The sequence below is a fragment of the Lepisma saccharinum genome, chromosome 7, assembly GCF_977018435.1.
Source record: "Lepisma saccharinum chromosome 7, izLepSacc3.1, whole genome shotgun sequence".
NCBI lineage: Eukaryota > Metazoa > Arthropoda > Insecta > Zygentoma > Lepismatidae > Lepisma > Lepisma saccharinum.
In genome coordinates this window covers 47,175,659-47,194,224 of record NC_139235.1, presented here as the reverse complement: position 1 = coordinate 47,194,224, position 18,566 = coordinate 47,175,659, and the positions used below count along the sequence as shown (strand labels likewise).

Genomic DNA, 18,566 nt, shown 5'->3' with positions numbered 1-18,566 from the left:
CCTAATTTGTGCATGGTCTATAGTGCAAGCAAAAAACAATTCCTCTCACAATAGGATTTAAGCTACCAATAAATGGAAAATATGTTTAAGTAAATACACTGTATTAGCACACACAATCACATACACATGCAATTTTAGCTACCTGTTCCAGGGTACAAAATCATTGAAAACTTTTGGGGGAGAAAGTTCTTAATCTTCAAACCCCCTCCCCCATAAATTTATGTGTAAGTTATATGATATACATATTTGTAATGTTATTAAAAGTAAAAGTAAATTACTCAATTTAAAATACATTATTATTATTATTAATTACATAAAGGAAATTAATTTGTTACTTTTATACATATCAGAAATTGTATAGCAGCTAACTAATACCTTTACTAACTGGTTAAAGATGTTAATAAATTATGAAATAGTTGAAGTGGTTTTATTTTGTGTAAGTTTTTGTTTAGTTTGTGTTTATGTTAATATAAATTAATTAGATTTCATAGTTATTATTTTTTTGCATTCTTGTTTTACTTTTATTGTGCGTATTGATGTAGATGTCTTAATGATCTCTTGAGAGAGAAAGCATTCAATACTCAACTTCACAAATTTATGCATTTTTTCAATATTATTCTTAGTAAAGTATATTTGAAATTAAAAGTAATTGCTTTTCTTTTGTTTGTTATAACAAAAACTCTCCCCCCTGGATTTTTTTGTGGGGGGGGGAGATTTTTGAGGCCAAGATTGTTGGTGGGGGGAAAATGCGGACCCATCCTGTTCTCACTTAAAGAAGGGTGTGATTTTTGTTTGCTTATTTTCCTACATCAATGAGGCACTTTCATCACACACCTTTTTAAATTAAATTCCACACCTCTTTTTAAACCCAGTAAACCAACCTTGAATGTTCATTTTTTCAGCAAAAGCAAAAGACCACTTATTGATATGTTGCACTCACATGATCATTTGAACCACTTATAAACACACTCATGAATGTCTAGAAATTCACCTCCTTTTACATGTTTTCGATTTCCCTCACCTTGTACACTTCAGCTTTCCGTAATTTTTTTGTTGATAATGTGTTCTGCAGTATCACATACCTTATTGATGTCACTTTTCTTTCTCACGCCTCTTTACACTTATCTTAGAACTTCTATTTTTTTTTTCTCTAATGTTAAAGTGCCTCCTCCCATAGAATAGGGTTAACATCATCACCTTGTAATCAAGAGGTCCCAGGTTCGATACCTGCTGGAGGCACTTTGCACCATGATTTGGATTCTCTTTAGAACTGGGTCCAGTCCTGATTAGCCTATCTGTGCATAAAGTGGACTTAAATGAAAAATTCAATCAATCAATTCTCTAAGTATTCACAACATGCTTTGACATTGTGAATAATGTACCCTGACTAATCACAACTGACACAGATAAGAAGACTTTCACAAAGTTGGTGAAAACAGAATGAATGAACATGTTTATAGTGTGTTTTTTAGAGCTGCATCAATACCACTTTGTACCGATAGCCATATGGATGCCGATATTGTTATCAATTCCCACCAATACGAGGGTTGCTGAAAAGTTTCTGCAAACTACCACCAACAGTGGTGCTAGTGTTCTGCTATTATAAAAATTGGAAGAATAGATCTTTTTTATGTTTAAATTATCTTTGATTGTTTGTTTAAGCATATTCGTTTATTTTTCACAGCAGTTTGAAGTAGTTTTTTTATAAGAGAAATGGAAATTTCTTGTGAACACTTTCAGGCAATGATTTTTTATGATTTCAAATTTAGTTTAACACCGAAACAATGCATCGAGCAACTTTATTTGGCTTTTGGGGATGAAGCACCATCCAATAGGACTGTGTACAATTGGCTTTCCAAATTCCAGCATGGTCGCACATTTTTAAGAGATGATACGGAAACTTTGAAACCATTGGATCCCACAACTTGACCAAAGCTCAAAAAGAGGCTCATGTAAATTGTGTAAAGAAATGCTCAAAAAATTCAACCGAGGCAAGTCAAATTTGGTGAACTACAACGTTACAGGGGACAAAACTTGGATCTATTCATACGAATCCGAAACTAAACAGCAATCCACTGTTTGGGTGTTTCAAAGTGAGCCGAAACCAACAAAAGTTGTTCATTCGAGGAGTGCTGCCAAGCAAATGATTGCTTGTTTCTTCGGTTATACCAGACATGTTGCAACAATAGCTTTAGGAGATCAAAGGACTGTAAATGCTGAGTGGTATACTACAATTTGTTTGCCAGAGGTCATCAATGAATTGCATATAACAAACCCAAATCGTCACATAATTCTTCACCACGACAATGCCAGTTCCCACTCAGCACCAGAGGTGTTCACCCTCCGGAGGGCAACCCTTGTGAGAGCAGACCTCACCCTCACCCTCCGGAAGACTTGTGAGGGCAGTGGAGGGTGATGGCGACTGCGATCTCGGAGGGTGAGGGTAAGAGTGATCTTGGAGGGTGAGGGAGAGAGCAATCTCGGAGGGTGAGGGCGAGAGCGATCTTGGAGGGTGAGGGCGATCTTGGAGGGTGAGGGTGAGAGTGATCTCGGGGGGTGAGGGTGAGAGCGATCTCGGAGGGTGAGGGTGGTGGAGGGCAAGGTCGACTCTGATGGAGGGTGAGAGCTGTGGAGGGCAAGAGCGACTGCGACTGCGATCTCGGAGGGTGAGGGCGATAGTGATCTCGAAGGGTGAGGGTGGTGGAGGGTGAGGGTGAGAGTGATCTCGAAGGGTGAGGGTGGTGGAGGGTGAGGGCGAGAGCTATCTCAGAGGGTGAGGGCAACTGTGAAGGCAACGTGTAAAGTAAAACCACATACAGGTACCAACTAACTTCTAGCCATGATTTTGAAACAAAAATATTCAATGTTGAAAAAACACATGCATTCGTTTTATTATTTTTTTCCTTCAATTTTGTTTCATCTTTTAAAATCCGTGTTTTAAATGTGCTTTAGTGTTCAGAAATCTGTGTCCCTTCTGAGTAAATTTGAAAGGTTTATGGGTCATTTCATGTCAATTCAACCAGACCATGCTACCCATGATCTCAAAGTTTGATGAAATTTGACAAATTTAATCCTTACATGGTGGTGAGAAACTACATTTTTTTTTGTCTCTTACTTGCCTGGTTTCATATTTATAGCCCATCGAACTTTCAGTGATTCATCCTTTCTTCTATTCACATAGCCTCCAAGTATGAACTGCGCTGTCTTGGAGAAATAATCCTAGCCCTCTTAAAAATTATTCAATCTTTTTAAAACTTTACAACAATGTTAACCAAACAATAAGGATTCCAGAAAAAATATATTTCAACAGTTAACATTTTATTACACTAATGAATTAATAAACCCAAAACATGGTTCACTAAAATTTTAATTATTGTTGAGAGGGAAACGTGCAACACCAACACAAGTATTTTTATAATGAACTTATATGATCTAACTTACTCAGAAATAAAATTGATAACTTTTTCATTCCTTCTGAAAATTTGACAACTTATTTCTGAAAATTTTTAAAAATGGCTACCGGAGTATATATTATTCAAATTAACGTAAAATCTAAGATTTTAGCTTCAAAATATCATTGAAGCAATTTTTTAGAGTATAAAATTTTAAATAATTCCCAGAAAGCGAGGCACAGGAAGGCGTGCCCCCTTCCTTGGAAAATGTAGGTCAACCTAAAAATATATATTTCACATATATAATTTTATTTGACACAGTTGTTTTTGTTTATTATTAAATGGATATTGCAGGGACATATGATAACTTGATATCAGTGTTCGGAAAGTTACTTTTTTAAAACAGTTACAGTTAAAAAGTAACTGAGTTACTTGTTTTAAAAATCATTAATTGGAATAAAGTAATATGTGAAGACTTACATGCATTTTATTTATGCTTCTTACTGGTTCGAAATTTTTAATAAGTCTTAATTGTATAAGTCTTCATATATTTATATTATTTATTAGAGGTGGAAAGTATGAGACAAGACTTAGCATAGTCTCGGCTCTAGTTGTAAGCACCAATCTCGATCTTGAGGGGCAAATTTTTGTCTCGTCTCAAGTCTGTAAATGTGTAGCATAAGAAACATACACAGCATGTCAATGCACAAACTTTCACAGCGTATAGAGGACGAGACAAAGACATTTTCTTAACAACGTTTTTGTACATTTCGACACAACTAATCCTCGGAAAAGGAGAATTTTATCCTGAATTTATGAAACTTAGCTGCATAAGGCCATGGCTGCCACTGACGGAGTAACTTTGCAATTGCGATAAATAAAATATATACATATCTATAGTGTTGCTCACGAAATGAGACACGATACGGGACAGGCTTTTTGAAACTTGAGATGAAACTGAATGCCTGTCTCGTCTCATTGTTGCAACGAAACAATACAAGATGGTTTATGAAAAGTCTCGTCCCGTCTAGAAACTCTAGAAGAATTACAAACAAAAAACATTAAACATTTGCAAATATATATTTACTTGGAAAAACGTAGTTTCCTTGGAAACCCAGACCAGTGTATATTACGTCTAAAAAAGTATAATGTACGAGGGTGAATCAAATATGAACGAGCCTTGTGCGGAAAAACAAAATTTATTGAAGGAAAGAGAGACATTGCCACATCCTATTTTTCTACATAGTCTCCGCCCTTAGTGATACATTTTTCCCAACGTTGTGGTAGGTTCTTGATGCCGTTCTCGTAGTATGAAGCTGGGCGGGTAGCCAACCAGTTGCACACAAAGGTTTCCACCTGATCGTTGATCGCCCCCAAGTGCTTCTTTTAGGGGTCCGAACAGGTGAAAATCACATGATGAAAGGTCTGGGCTGTACGGTAGATGCGGAAGCGGTTCCCAGTGCATTTCCTCCAGTTTCTGCCACGTAACACATGCTGTATGGGGTCTGGCGTTGTCATGGAAGAACATGACCTGGCAGATGGGGCAGCCTCGTCGTTTGCATCAATACTGCACCTTAACTTGATCCAGGAGGCCGCAGTAGTAGGGTGGGTGCGTTGATGGTCCGACGTTCGTGTAAGAAATCCACCAGTTTGATCCCCCTCCACTCCCAAAACACCGTGGATAACACCTTCCCCGCAGACAACCGAACTTTGGCCTTCACGGGGTTTCCTTCGCCTTTCCTTCTCCACTCCATGCTGGCACGCTTGGATGCTGGGGTGTAATGATGCACCCATGTCTCGTCACAGGTAACGATGCGATGCAAAAATGCTTCCCCTTCCACGTCAAAACGAGTGTGAAGCTGGCGAGCAATGCGAACTCGGTCATCTTTTTGAGCAACATTCGGCAGCTTGGGAACCCACCGAGCTGTGATTTTGCGGAAGCCCAAGTGCTTTGTGATGATTGATTGGACACTTCCATAGGTCACACCAAGTTCTGCCACAATTTGCTTCACAGTGACTCGGCGATCCTGTTCGACAAGCTCACGAACACGAGCCATGTTGTCATTCGTCACACTGGTGCGAGGACGACGGGGGTGCACTTCATTTGCAACATGTTCACGGCCTTGCTGGAATTCCTTACACCACACCTTCACTCTTGCCCACGAGAGGGTACCATTCCCAAACTGGGCCTGCAGTCTCCGGTAAATTTCGGCCGGTTTGACGTTTTCCTGGGTGAGGAACTTGATGATTATGCGTTGCGCAACAGACACTGGCACACTCTGCTCACTCATCATGAGAGCTACTAAACATGCCGGCTGTTCTGGTTCCTGACTCACGACAGCCCCCACCTACCGGCCGCACATGCCCAATCACACCCTGCTACCCATTCCGACGCTTAGCCAATCAAGGCTCATTCATATTTGATTCACCCTCGTACAAAGAGTAATGAACGAATATCTAAACTTTTTTTTAATACTCTTTAATAATGGGAAGTAACCCATCGTTATTACCCATTTTTCAATTTATTCAAGGTTATTAATTGTATGTTGTGTTAAAACTCTAAATACAAATGCAATTCATACAACACAGATTTAGTTTTTGTGAAAAGAATTGTGATAGGGAATGGGCAGTTCAAGAAAATATTGTAAACTGTGTAAACAAAATTGAGGGCTTTGCTTCTTTAAAAAAATATATTATTTGCTTATTCTTTTAAAAGTTCCTGTTTCTAATGCTTGAGAAACATTTTATGAAGCTTTTAGGAAATCCTTTCTTTTGTGTATTGTACTAAGTATTGCAATTCTGGATAGGTTTTGTGTTCGCATTACACACATTTAAAAATATATTTTTTGTTGCTTCCCAGTGGCAAGATTAGAATTTAAAGAAAACAGTCCATTTTCACAGTGCATAGAAGTTCTTATAAGAATTCAATAGCAGTAATGAAAAAGCACACTCATTTATTGAACTTTCAGACCGAAGCAACATGTAACATGTATCTTTTGGAAAGCAATTTTCTGAAATAAACACAGTCTTTCGAACTGAGGTGACACAAGAAGCTACAGGTATCGCTTACGTGTCGCTCGGTCTATTGGAATACGCGATTAATGCATGTCACTGGAAACAAAGCCTTAATAATACATGAAACCTTTCGAACTGACGTGTGATGCTCGGACTGAATACCTTCTTGCCCCAGTTTGTTTCGTGGCGAGTGCATGCAGAATGACTGAAGTGTCGCTTGTCGTTTCGGCTTGAAACTTCTGTGTTACTTGTTGCCTCTCTCTTCGCTATGGAAGCAACAGAGGCCCCTTCAATCTAAGCAAGCATACACTGCATGTACACGAACAATATAACTTCAAAAAGGAAATCGAAATAATAAAGAACTATTTAAGATCCATGTTGACAACATGCCTGTAGTTGTTGCTATGTTCATTCGCAGATTTTGGTTTGCGAGCAGTAGCCATTTACCACTGCAGAAAATCAGCAACAAAGTACTTGCATTCTCTATCACTATCACAGATCAAATAAAAGGACTCCTTGTTCTGCAGCTATCAACCGAGTGGACCTGTTTGTTATCCCCCTAGGTGACTTTCTGAAGCAGATTCCATTCTCAGTATGAGGAACGTTGATATCTGGAAATCTTTGTCAAGACAAGAGAATGGGATATTGTGCCTTTCATTCTGTCCCGAACATGGCTGGATCAAGAAAGAGGGGAAAGGGAGGATGGCAACTGAAAGCGAAACGGGTGTTTAAACATGCCGGATATTGCCTTTGCTTAGTTTTGTTATTAGTATCAGAAAGTGAACTGGTGTGAAATTTTTCAGATAACTAAAAATCAACTGATTCTTTCACCTCCTCATTTAGTGTGTGTGATGAAGTGATTCAGTGGGTTTTGTCTTTAACCCTACAAGACTAACCCTTATTGGCAGAAATGTGTTCACTAACTCCTCGTAAATTTTATGATGGTACTTCATTTTTTAAGTATTTACAAAACCATTTGTAATTTTCAAAACTTTTTTTTTCATTCGTACATAGTATTGCATGTCAAAATATGCAATTTTGTTAGTTTCTCATTTACCTCTATATTTTCGACCTCCCCAATGGTGCAGTGGTATTGCCCTCACCTTGTAATCAAGGCATTCTGGGTTCGATTCCCAATGGGGGCAGAAAGTGGTTCGGATCCCACTTTAAACTGTAGACCCACTCCTAATTAGCCTTACTGTGCATAAAGTGGACTCAAAAACAAAGAACCTTTAATTTTTGTTTACAATTGTTCTCACTTAACAGTCTTGAAAATGCAAAATTTGGGGTCCAAAATATCTCGTCTGAAAGTTGATATTAAAAAATTATTTGGCAAACAACTTTTTCTTTGCAATAATGAAAGTGAAAAAAAATTGCTCTCTAATATTCAAAATGTAAAGTATTTTTTTAATTTATCAATTAGATTTTAAATTGAGATTACAATTAAAAGGCATTACATCCTACTTTACTTGGTTTTGTAAGTCTTTATTTTCCTTGTATCAGCACTCAGATGTCCCCAATCATTATTGATTCATTGACTGATTTAATTTATTTTACGTTGATTTTCTTCTGCATGTAACTAATTGGAATGGGGATGAATGATGATGAGATGACTTAAAGGACAATCAAAAACACATGACTTCTACACAGATCAAACCCAGGGTGGCGACAGACCTGGAAAACCTGGAAAACCGGGAAAAGTCAGGGAATTTGAGGTGTCAAAAAAAGTCAGGGAAATGTCAGGGAAATGTCAGGGAATTTAGTGTTCATTGACTTTTTTTTAAAAAAATATTTATTTATTTAAAGATATCATTACAGAACTCTGCACGGGAACAGGAAATCTCGTTCGTAAGTTTCGGCCTCAACTTTTAGGACCTTTTTATACGCAACACAACCACGGCGCCAGAAACCAGTGATGGCAGGAAAAGAGAGAGAGAGAGAGAGAGAGAGAGAGAGAGAGAGAGAGAGAGAGAGAGAGAGAAATTTCTCTCGCCCGGGCTTCTCGGCGGGAATTTTGAATTTGAACACTTTTTGGATGGAAATTGTTATAACTCTGGCACTATGGGAGAAATGTACTTCGGATAACATTTGTTTTGCAGCTAAAACGTCAGAGCATGTAACCGTATACAATTCAGACCACCGGACCAAGGAAGGGGGCTTGGGGGAGCACGACTCCTGAATTTCAATGAAAAAACATAAAAATCTGGAGTTTGCCCCCTCTTCTCCCGCTGTTTTTGGGAGAAGGCGCAAACTTTAGTGTTCTTTTCAAAGAATGGACATTTCCAAAGAGAATGAAACATGTTTCATGGTCTTGGGTGCCATACAAGTTGAATAATAAGCCAAAATGTGATTTTTTTTCTATACGAAAAATAGGTAATTTGCATTTTTGGAGGAAAATTGTTGTAACTCGGGCACTATGGGAGCAATCTACTGCGGATAAGTTTTGTTTTGCAGCTAAAACATCAGAGCATGCAACCGTGTACAATTCAGACCGTCGGACCGAGGAAGGGGGCTTGGGGGCACGACCCCCGAATTTCAATGGAAAAAACATAAAAATTTGGAGTATGCACCTTCTTCCCCCGCTATTTTGGGGAGAGGGGGCGAAATTTAGTATTCTTTTCAAAGAATGGACATTTCCAAAGAGAATGAAACATGTTTCATGTTCTTGGGTGCCATACAAGTTGAATAATAAGCCAAAATGTGAAACTTTGTTTTTTACGAAAAATAGGTAATTTGCATATTGCTCAGAAAGTTATTATAACTCGGGCACTATGGGAGCAATCTACTTCGGATAAGTTTTGTTTTACATCAGAGCATGCAACCGTGTACAATTCAGAACGCCGAACCGAGGAAGGGGGGTTTGTGGGGCGCAACCTCCGAATTTCAATGAAATAATCATAAAAATCTGAAGTTTGCCCCCCTTCTCCCGCTATTTTGGGGAGAAGGCGCAAACCTTAGTATTCTCTTCAAAGAATGGATGTTTCCAAATAAATTGAAACATGTTTCATGTTCCTGGGTGCCATATAAGTTGAATAATGAGACAAATTGTGATTCTCTGTTTGGAAATGTGGCATGGATATGTTGCGGAGGGGGTGTGGGAGAGGGGGGAGGTTGGTCATCAATATGAATTTCTCAGGCTTGCTCCAGACCTGTGTCAGAGTTTCCACCCAAACATAAGAGTATGAAGGTCCAAAAAGCACATTCATTTCGTAATGAGCACCATGGTACCATATGGTATCATTGGGCGAGTACGACCTTACTCTGGTGATACCATATGGTATCATCGGGGGAGTAAAGGTTAAGCCTCTAAATATTACGTGGAAAATGCATTGAATTATCATTTTTTCTTGTCCATATGGGAGTAGTAAGGGAACTTGTCAACAGATGGAGGGGATAAGAGCAGGTGGCGCCATCCGATAGTTGTCTGACGTCTTAGTAAGGCATTTTGTTGGGCAAACTGAAGGAACATGGAAACAAATAGGTTCCATTGATACATACAATTTTTGTCGAATATCGCCACCCGTCAAAGTATCTCACTACAACATGCGACAGAAATTGCATGGACTGCAACATCCAACAAAAATCGCATGCATAAACAAGAAGAGCTTTAGACTGCAAATATGCTGCTGGAATTTTATTACTCTTCTGGCTCACTTCACCTTATTTAATGTAGCAGTGCTTACGAAGGTCTTCTTTCATCATCCTGACGTATTACTGGCTTCGCACAAGTTAACATACGTTTACAATGACATTGCACTATTCTTAGATATCAAGAAGAATCCAACCAAATGGGATATATATTGAATACTATCACGAAAAAGTGAAACATAAAGCTGCATTGTTGAACGTTATAAAAATTGGCAAGTGCATGCTCCAAACCTCAAATTTACTGCAACACTAGTATTGCAATGAAATTAACGCCAATCTCTGTTCTGTCTGTTTAAACTCGTGAGAGATGGTCATTAATCTCTCACTGAGTAAGGTTAATGTCCAATATTATGAAATAAAATACTAATAATAAATATGTAAATATTTTAATATGATATTTACTCGAATCATTCCATCATAAAAGCAAATTACTTTCTTCAAGAATTGACTTTTCTCTGCCAGCCCTGCTAATTTTTCACTTTCCATCTACTGATTTATACGAGGGGTGGCCAGAAAGTAATTTCCACGTAGTAGGGACAATGATTTTTCGCAAACGTCAAAACCGTGAATAATGGTAATTGCTGCGAAGTTATGTTTAGGAATGTGCGGTGATGTCTGGACACATTTTTTGCCCGTTCGAAATATCGAAATAATGCGAATTTGGCATAAAATGCGAATTGTTGGCGTTTTTGGTGATTTTTTTAAATAAATCTCCTAAAATAATGAAAAATTCCACGCAATCCAACATTCTTGTCTTTTCTAGGCCATGTTTGTGTACATAGAACATGCAAGTTTTCCAACATTTTACTCAAGAGTAAACTATAGAGTTATACGTACATGGAATAATTCCGACAGCCACATTAAATCATGTATTTCCCACGATTTTTTCAACTTCTATCAAAACCATTTGTATCACAGAGCCAAGTGGCAGGGTTCTAACAGGAGATCGAGTGCATATCTACCGTCACACGGGAGTCACATCTTCAGATTTGTCGCACGAGATATGTTTTGAATTACCAAGCTAAGTACGCAAAATCTGCATTTGTCAAGCGAGTAATAATGGAGCTCAGTCGTTAGGGCGTCTGACTAATATGTGAGAGACCCGTGGTCGATCGCCTGCGGGGGAGAACCTGGATGTTTTCCACCTATTCAAACTGCTCCGGTGCCTACCCAGCATCATATGAAGCTGATACCTTGAGGAAACTTTGAGGGATAAAGGTAGCCAGGAGCGTGGTGCTGATCACATCACCCCTACCTTCACCCATGATCAAGAAAGTGTGGGTCCCTAACTCCACATCCCTCTACACCTTCATGGAAAAGTACAGGGGACCACTTTACTTTTACTTCCTCAAAAATCTGTTTCAACATATCAAACTGTGACGAAAATACGTAGACCATGTGACCTACAATTTAAAATAATAGTTTAAAAGCACAATGGAGTATTAAGTTTCAGTATATTTGGCAGATAAATGTTTTAAGACAAAAACGCGAAATTTGGGAAATGTAACACTAACAAGTCAAAAGAAGATAATCCCAATTGTTGATGCCATAATATATCGGTATCTGTCACGTGAGATTGATTGATTTTAATTTTTTGGGTGCATCGCCACTTATGGTCATTATGCACTCTTCAGTATATACGAGGAAAATTCCATTATCTAAAATCCTTACCTTAAAATTAAAAAAGGGGTATGGAAAATAACTTTCAAGATTTCAAACTCTCACGAAGAGGCATAAGCCATGTGACTTACAATTTGAAACCGTAGTTTAAAAACACCATGAAGATATAATTTCAGATATTTGCCAGAAAATATGCTAAAATGAAAATATGAATTTTGGGAAAAATAACACAGTATAGTAAAAAATAAAAAATAAGAAAATACACCAATTTGAAAAAAAAACAACAAAATATCAAGGTCCCTATGTAAAAAAAAGAATGTCAGTTGTAATTTATTGCATTAGTAACAGTGAGTCCTAAAATAATTTTCGGCATAATCAACACCGTTGTTCTGGCATTTGTCGTAGCATGGCATTAAATTTTGTATGCCCATGGTATATGTGTCTGACAGCAAAGACTGGAACTATCTACAACAGTGTAGCTGTCAAATCCTTGTCCTGCCAGAAACTGCTTCAGTTAAACAGAGAGATGAAAGTCGGTACATTCAAGGCCAGGGCTGTACAGGGAGTGGTCAAAGATCTCTCACCTGAAGTGATGCAAAGGTCCCGTGTGTACTCAGCTGTATGGGGTTGTGCACATTCGACTGGCCTTCCGTGAATTGTCTGCACCATCATCTGACCATACTATCCTGTCTGCACAACTCACACGATTGCTGGTGGCTCTGTGCTAAATTCTGAGCGTGCAATGTAGGCTTCATCGCAGTCGGTGGGAGACTGTATGAGAGCTGCAATGTTTAACCTAGAACTGTCCTAAAACGGCTGCATTGCAACTGTACCAGATTACAGCTACATGCCACTTCTTCCTGCCTGCATGTGTGTGTGTCTATCTCTGACCACTAGTGCTGCGTATAGGCACCATTGGAGCTTTTTTCAGGATGCCCCTCGTATATGAACTTTCAGAAGATTTTATTATTAGTGTGTTAATGTTTTAATGTGTGGTTCGCTAAATCAGGTACCTATACATTGCAATTCTATAAATTCCTTGCGTTAAATTTCTAATACCTACATACCCTCTTCGTCAGCATTAATGGTATAACTGCATGTTGTCAGTTTCACAGTACTTCACTTGGATATACTGTACTGAAGCAGAAATCCCATTGATAATGTAAGGAAATATAACACTTTCTTTTGTTCGATTCAATTGTTTCACTTATATGCAAGAGTTAAGTTGTTTGCTTTACAGAGAAGAAAGAAGTAGCTTTATGCTTTGAAAAATGAGTCTGCACTCACGGTTCTTGCAAGCAGAGGGTTCCAAACCTCAGTGGAAATATCAACATATACAGAAATACCGAGAATGGATAAGGAGACTGATAAATTACAAATTGTATTTCTTAATCATTCACTCTTCACTCTTATCTCATTTAGTCGTAACTTTATTTTAACAAATATTTTATTTTAAACTTACTGCATATGACAAAATTCCGTAATCCTTCCCTAGCTTGTAAATTGTAATAATTTTCAAAATTCACTATTTTGCAGTTTGAATTGAAATCATAGTGAATAGAGAAATTAAGTCAATTTCATAGAAGATAATATTGGTACTTAACAAAACCATACGTGGATCTGTATGAGTTTATTATTTCTATTTGCAAAAACATCGATTTAGTTTAGTTTGTAATTGTCAGGGAAAAATGTAAATTTTTGTCCTGGAAAACCTGGAAAAGTCAGGGAATTTCATTTCTGCTTGTTTGTAGCCACCCTGAAACCGCTACAGAGGATTATACTATCTGTGAGTCCTGATGCCAGAGCCTTGTTAGCCTGGTTCCTGGACCCACAGCTCTAATAAAACCCCTTAAATCACAAAATATATGTAGTCTTGATATCATTGAAGATAATTTATATACATAGTCACTAACCCCACATCAAATTTATGATGCCACCCCCAACAGCAAATGACAATTGCAACCTATCGGGATGGTAGCTCGGCATAGACTTTCAAAGAAAATTAGGAAGGTACAATAAAGGGCAGTCTACAGGAAAACATACTTTCTTCAAAACAAGTTCTATCAATTGAGCTCTTAAGAATTATGATGGGTTAGGGTTAACGAAGAACTGTGTATTTAGACATTTACTTCACAAAACTGAGGCATATGAATTGTTTGATAATAATAATAATAAAATGGCAGAATATTACCCAAAATTACAGACTACTTATAAATACATCAGATTGGTAAAATTATCACTAGTATTACTGATACACTGATATGTGGATACCAATAGAGTAACACTCAATGTTCCAACTCTAATGATAAAAGCCAGAGGTCCCGGATTTGAATCCTGACCTGGGTATAGGTGTTCTTTGTGAGAATCTTGTTCCTTCATCAATTTCATCATATCACTCATCGTGATTATCCAAAAGTGGTAGAAAAGCAGTGCTAAATAACAAAAATCAAATCAAATCTAATACAGTGAAATCTCAGTTATACATGTTATGGGGGACAGAAGGATAAAAACGTATAACTGAGAAAAACGTATTATTGAAATATAATTGAAATGGTAAAATTAAGTGCAGAAAGGAAGAAAAGGAGGAGTACTACATATACACCAAAATTTGCTGCATTGCACTAATCTGTTCTAAAACTTTATTGTAAATTCACAAATTCACAAGAAATAGTCATTGAAGGCATAGGGGGGTTAAAGGGGTACAGTCCTGTCACAAATAAATGTTGCATAGAATTTTTCTAAGTCCAACGTCTATCCAAATTATGTTGGTAGCTCTGCAACAAGGAAGTGTTGTGAAATATACGATTCTCCAATCAGAGTGAAGTACGCTTCGGAGGAGCAGGAGGCTTGACTCACTGTCTTGTCCACAGGACTTTTAACCAATGCAGCAATTTCAAACATGAGATAATGTCCCCATTGGTTAAATATTGTTTCAATAACACTAATCAGCAGAAAGATTGTGCAAAAGTTTACATTGTCGCTTTAATTGCATTTAATCGTATTAAATTGTCCCAATTATAGTTCTCGAACTTAATATATGTATTCATGTATGTGTTTGACAATAATATGTCACTCATTAGATCAATTTTCACATTGTTTTCACCACGTGAGATGATATTTCATTTACATTTACGATAAAATAGTGAATTTGGATGTAATAACAGTTTTTATTAATTAATTTAGAGATGCATTTTTATTTGTTGAGTTAATGATTAGGATAATTCATTATTTTTCATGGAAAGAGGGAACCACAGCTGAAAGAAAATACACAAATTGCATTATTGAGGTCAAGAGTTCCTTTTGACATTACTTTTTGCACACATATGCTAATCACGACTCTGGATACATTTAAATTGGAATCTGAAACATTATGTGACCTGACTCGAACTCGGAAAAGGACACACTGATCACAATATGTCGATACATTACCACTATGGTCTGGCAAACTCCTATAATAATGAGGTGTTGTGGAAGAGGGAGAGGAGTGACAGAAAGTAGAAAATAAATAGTGTTTTTTGGGGGTATTGAATTTTATAATTATACACATGGATGCCTAAGAAAATATTTATTTTGATACATGTGTGGGGGGGAGGGGAAAAGAGAGAATCAGAAAGATATTGGGAGAGAGAGGATGAAGAGGTGATTATTTTAGTTGTAGAAAATGTTTTATTTGACATTCAGTACTACGGTAAAAGCAATCAATAATGATTATCTTATAAATACCATATTTATTGTAAATTTATTTTAGAAATGGGGGCGGGGAGCTGTTTGTTGAAGTTCAGTGCAGGAGAACAAGAGGTTCCAATTCATATACTCGGTGGAGACACATAGTGGTTTGTATCTCACTATAAACTGTATGTCTTGGACCGATTAGCCTATCTGTGCATAAAGTGGACTTAGAATTCAGTAGCAAAATAACGTCGATCTAGTATTTTGGATTTTAGATGCTTTTAGACCACTAAAATTACCATTTCTAATAACAAGAAACCTGTCCTCATCTTTTCATTTTGAAAGAGAGAGAGTTAATTGTTAATTTCAAATAAGACTAATTCAAATAGTAACAATAGGAATGAATAAAGCTTACGAAAAGTTTTTGCCACCGTGGGGATTTGAACCTACCACCATTCAAGTGACAATCCAGTGCGATAACCACTACCCCACGAGTTTGTTCCTTCATACGGCATGATTATAAGGGAAGACCAATTCGTTCAATGTGAATTTAAAATATAATCCCCACCCACCTCTATAAATAACACACCCAAGCACTCCTTTGAAGCAAATTAAAGAAAGGTGGTATGAATGTCGCAAAACATTTAAGCAAAATCTACTATATTTACTTCGAAGTAGTTTTACATGGAGAGGCTACAGGTTGGAAAATTGAGGTTGTGACGTGGCTTCTTTTAGTGGTAGGGTAGATATTGGTATGGCAAGGTTCTAGCGTGCACTAGCCAGTATTTCCGAGGTAAAACCCCTCCTTTTTTTTTTAAGATTGTAAAGTGGTTCGGTGATAGGCTATCAGTTTCACACGCCAAAGATTCTAGGTTTGGCTTCTGTTCAATTACCCCTGTTATTATTATATCGAGCAACTATGTATTGTATTTAATTAATAATTTAAGGAAATAAAAATATCTATTTTTTAAAATGATTTTTCAGAATATGTTTTTGAATTTCTCATCATTTTACAAATATTTGCAAAAGAATTTGACAAAATGTCATGTAGCGAAAGTTATTCATTTTTATATCAGGGAAAATGATCAAGAAACAAAACAAATAAATACTATTGACTTTTTTTGTGAATAGTATTTATTTTACACTTTCTTTTTGTTCACCATGCAGAGTCGTATTCTTGTAAAAGCATGAAAAACAATATATTTCTCAAACATTTTGCAAAGCAAATAATATACGAATTTTCGTAATAAGTAAAATGCAATAAATAATATTTCAATTTAATAAAAAAGAAAAATCGCAGGGGGAATCGAACACAGAATTTTACATCCCATAAAATTCACTTGTAGCATTTTCAATGAAGTGATGCAGATTCAGATTTCATACAAAATCGCACGTTATAAGATTGTTCAAATACAAACTTATAACGATCAAATCTTGCGAACTATCAGGCAAATAGATTAATCACTGTAATAAGCAATAAAAAGAATTGGACTGCTGTGGCTGTTCCCCGAGAGTTCCTATGTGGAATACAAATGACAAGCCGGTTTCCCAAGCGAGGAGGCCAATCCTCGGGTAAAAAAAAATAAAAAATAAAATACAGCTTTGGAGCCAATGAATGGATTTGATTGAAATTTAAGACAGCCCAGTATCGGATCCTGATCGGCAAAATCCCAAAAACACAACATGATAGGAGATGAATTAAGGGAGATATTAAAGGTTAAAGAGTAAGAGTGGATGACAATACGTACAGACTCCCCGTCGCTGCCTACGGAGCGACTGTGCAGAATACAATGGATCCGGCAAGAGGGTAGCCTCCCTTCGAGGAGTGTCTGGAGATAGGTCAAGGAACTCAAAGATAGAAGGGTAAGATGCCACGGTTTGAGTACGATTTAACAAGGTGTAGACCGAGAGGGTATCATAACGAACATTTGGAATAGCACATAAATAGACAAGTGGGGAAGCGGAAAACACAGTTTATCGTACACAACCTCTCGGGAACCATCCGTGCTTACAAGTACTTGTCTTGTGTGTCTAACCAATCAGCGTTGTGTTTAGTTCGCCCAGGATTGTTTACAATCACGATGGAGTAGAGAGCAGGAAAGAGCCCACGTGGGTATCGTGGTATCATTCAACCCTTTGCCTCCCTCGAAGATGCTGAGATCTAGAATTGTGAAGCCTTCGCGACATCGTCATCTTACCCACTTCGCCAACTTGCCCCTCTTTCCCCTATATATAATATAGCCTTTGTTATTTTAAATTGGAATTATGCAAGCATCAGTGAGAGTATTGGTATCTATTCAACGTGGTATGGCTCAGCCCTACAATTTACTGACTCTTTTTTAAGAGTTGGACATATTCCTAAGAATATGTAATTTCCACTCTCCTGTAAATTTGATAAATTGGAGTTACATCCCTCTGGTTCTCATGATAAATTGTTCACAAGTGATGAAAAAAAAAAGTCACACCCTTTTTATTCGAAAGTATTTTTTTGTTTATTTCTCTTTTGTTTGCAGAGCTTCAATCAAGAGCCAAATCAACTTGTACCTAAGACTTGTATGTCAGCTTGTACCCAGGAAAGTTCTTCTGTTATGAGCATTAAACCAGCAAAGGGAAGGAAAAAGAAACATAAAGTTGATGAAGGAAGAATTGGTAAAAAAAAAAAAAAAAAAAAAAAAATATTGTTTTTCTGGTATTTTATGATTCATAGTTTCTCTACCTAAAATATGTTGAAACATATATTTTTAGCCAGAATTGGATTTTTAAGTTTTAGAAGTATTAGTTTTTTTGAGAACTACCACAATTTGTAGATTTTATTTATTATAGAATGCTCGTTTCTTCCATTTCTTAACTAAGTTGTGAATTTAGTTAGTGTTGTAGAATGTTAGAATCCCATATGTGCAGTAAATTTGATAAACAATAACATACATCAAAATTAATTGTAGGTTGTGATGGTTTAAGGTGATATGCTACAATGAGATGGCCATCTGTTGAAGTTTTGCCAATTTAGGAACAAAATATACTTATTTGTTTCTATTTCTGACAACTTAAGTTTTATTCGACATAAAAAAAAAGGTAAAGTGTTCCCCTGTGCATAGCACCATGCCATGAAGGCGTATAGGGGGTGTGGGGGTAACGTCCCACACTTTCTTGATCCGGTCGTGAGTGGGGATGATGTGATCAGCTTCGCGCCCCTGACCGCATTTACCCCCCAGGGTTTCCCCC

At 37.2% G+C, this 18,566-nt stretch overlaps 1 protein-coding gene across 1 annotated transcript in view; it reads left to right on the top strand.

The window, feature by feature from the left end:
* The window catches only part of LOC145989840 (uncharacterized), a 300,187-nt gene that overhangs the window by 87,880 nt on the left and 193,741 nt on the right, over positions 1 to 18,566 (top strand). Inside the window, exon 6 of the mRNA XM_083125242.1 lies at positions 17,858 to 17,993. Within this exon, the coding sequence (XP_082981368.1) occupies positions 17,858 to 17,993 (136 nt within the window). The remainder of the gene's footprint in view (positions 1 to 17,857; positions 17,994 to 18,566) is intronic.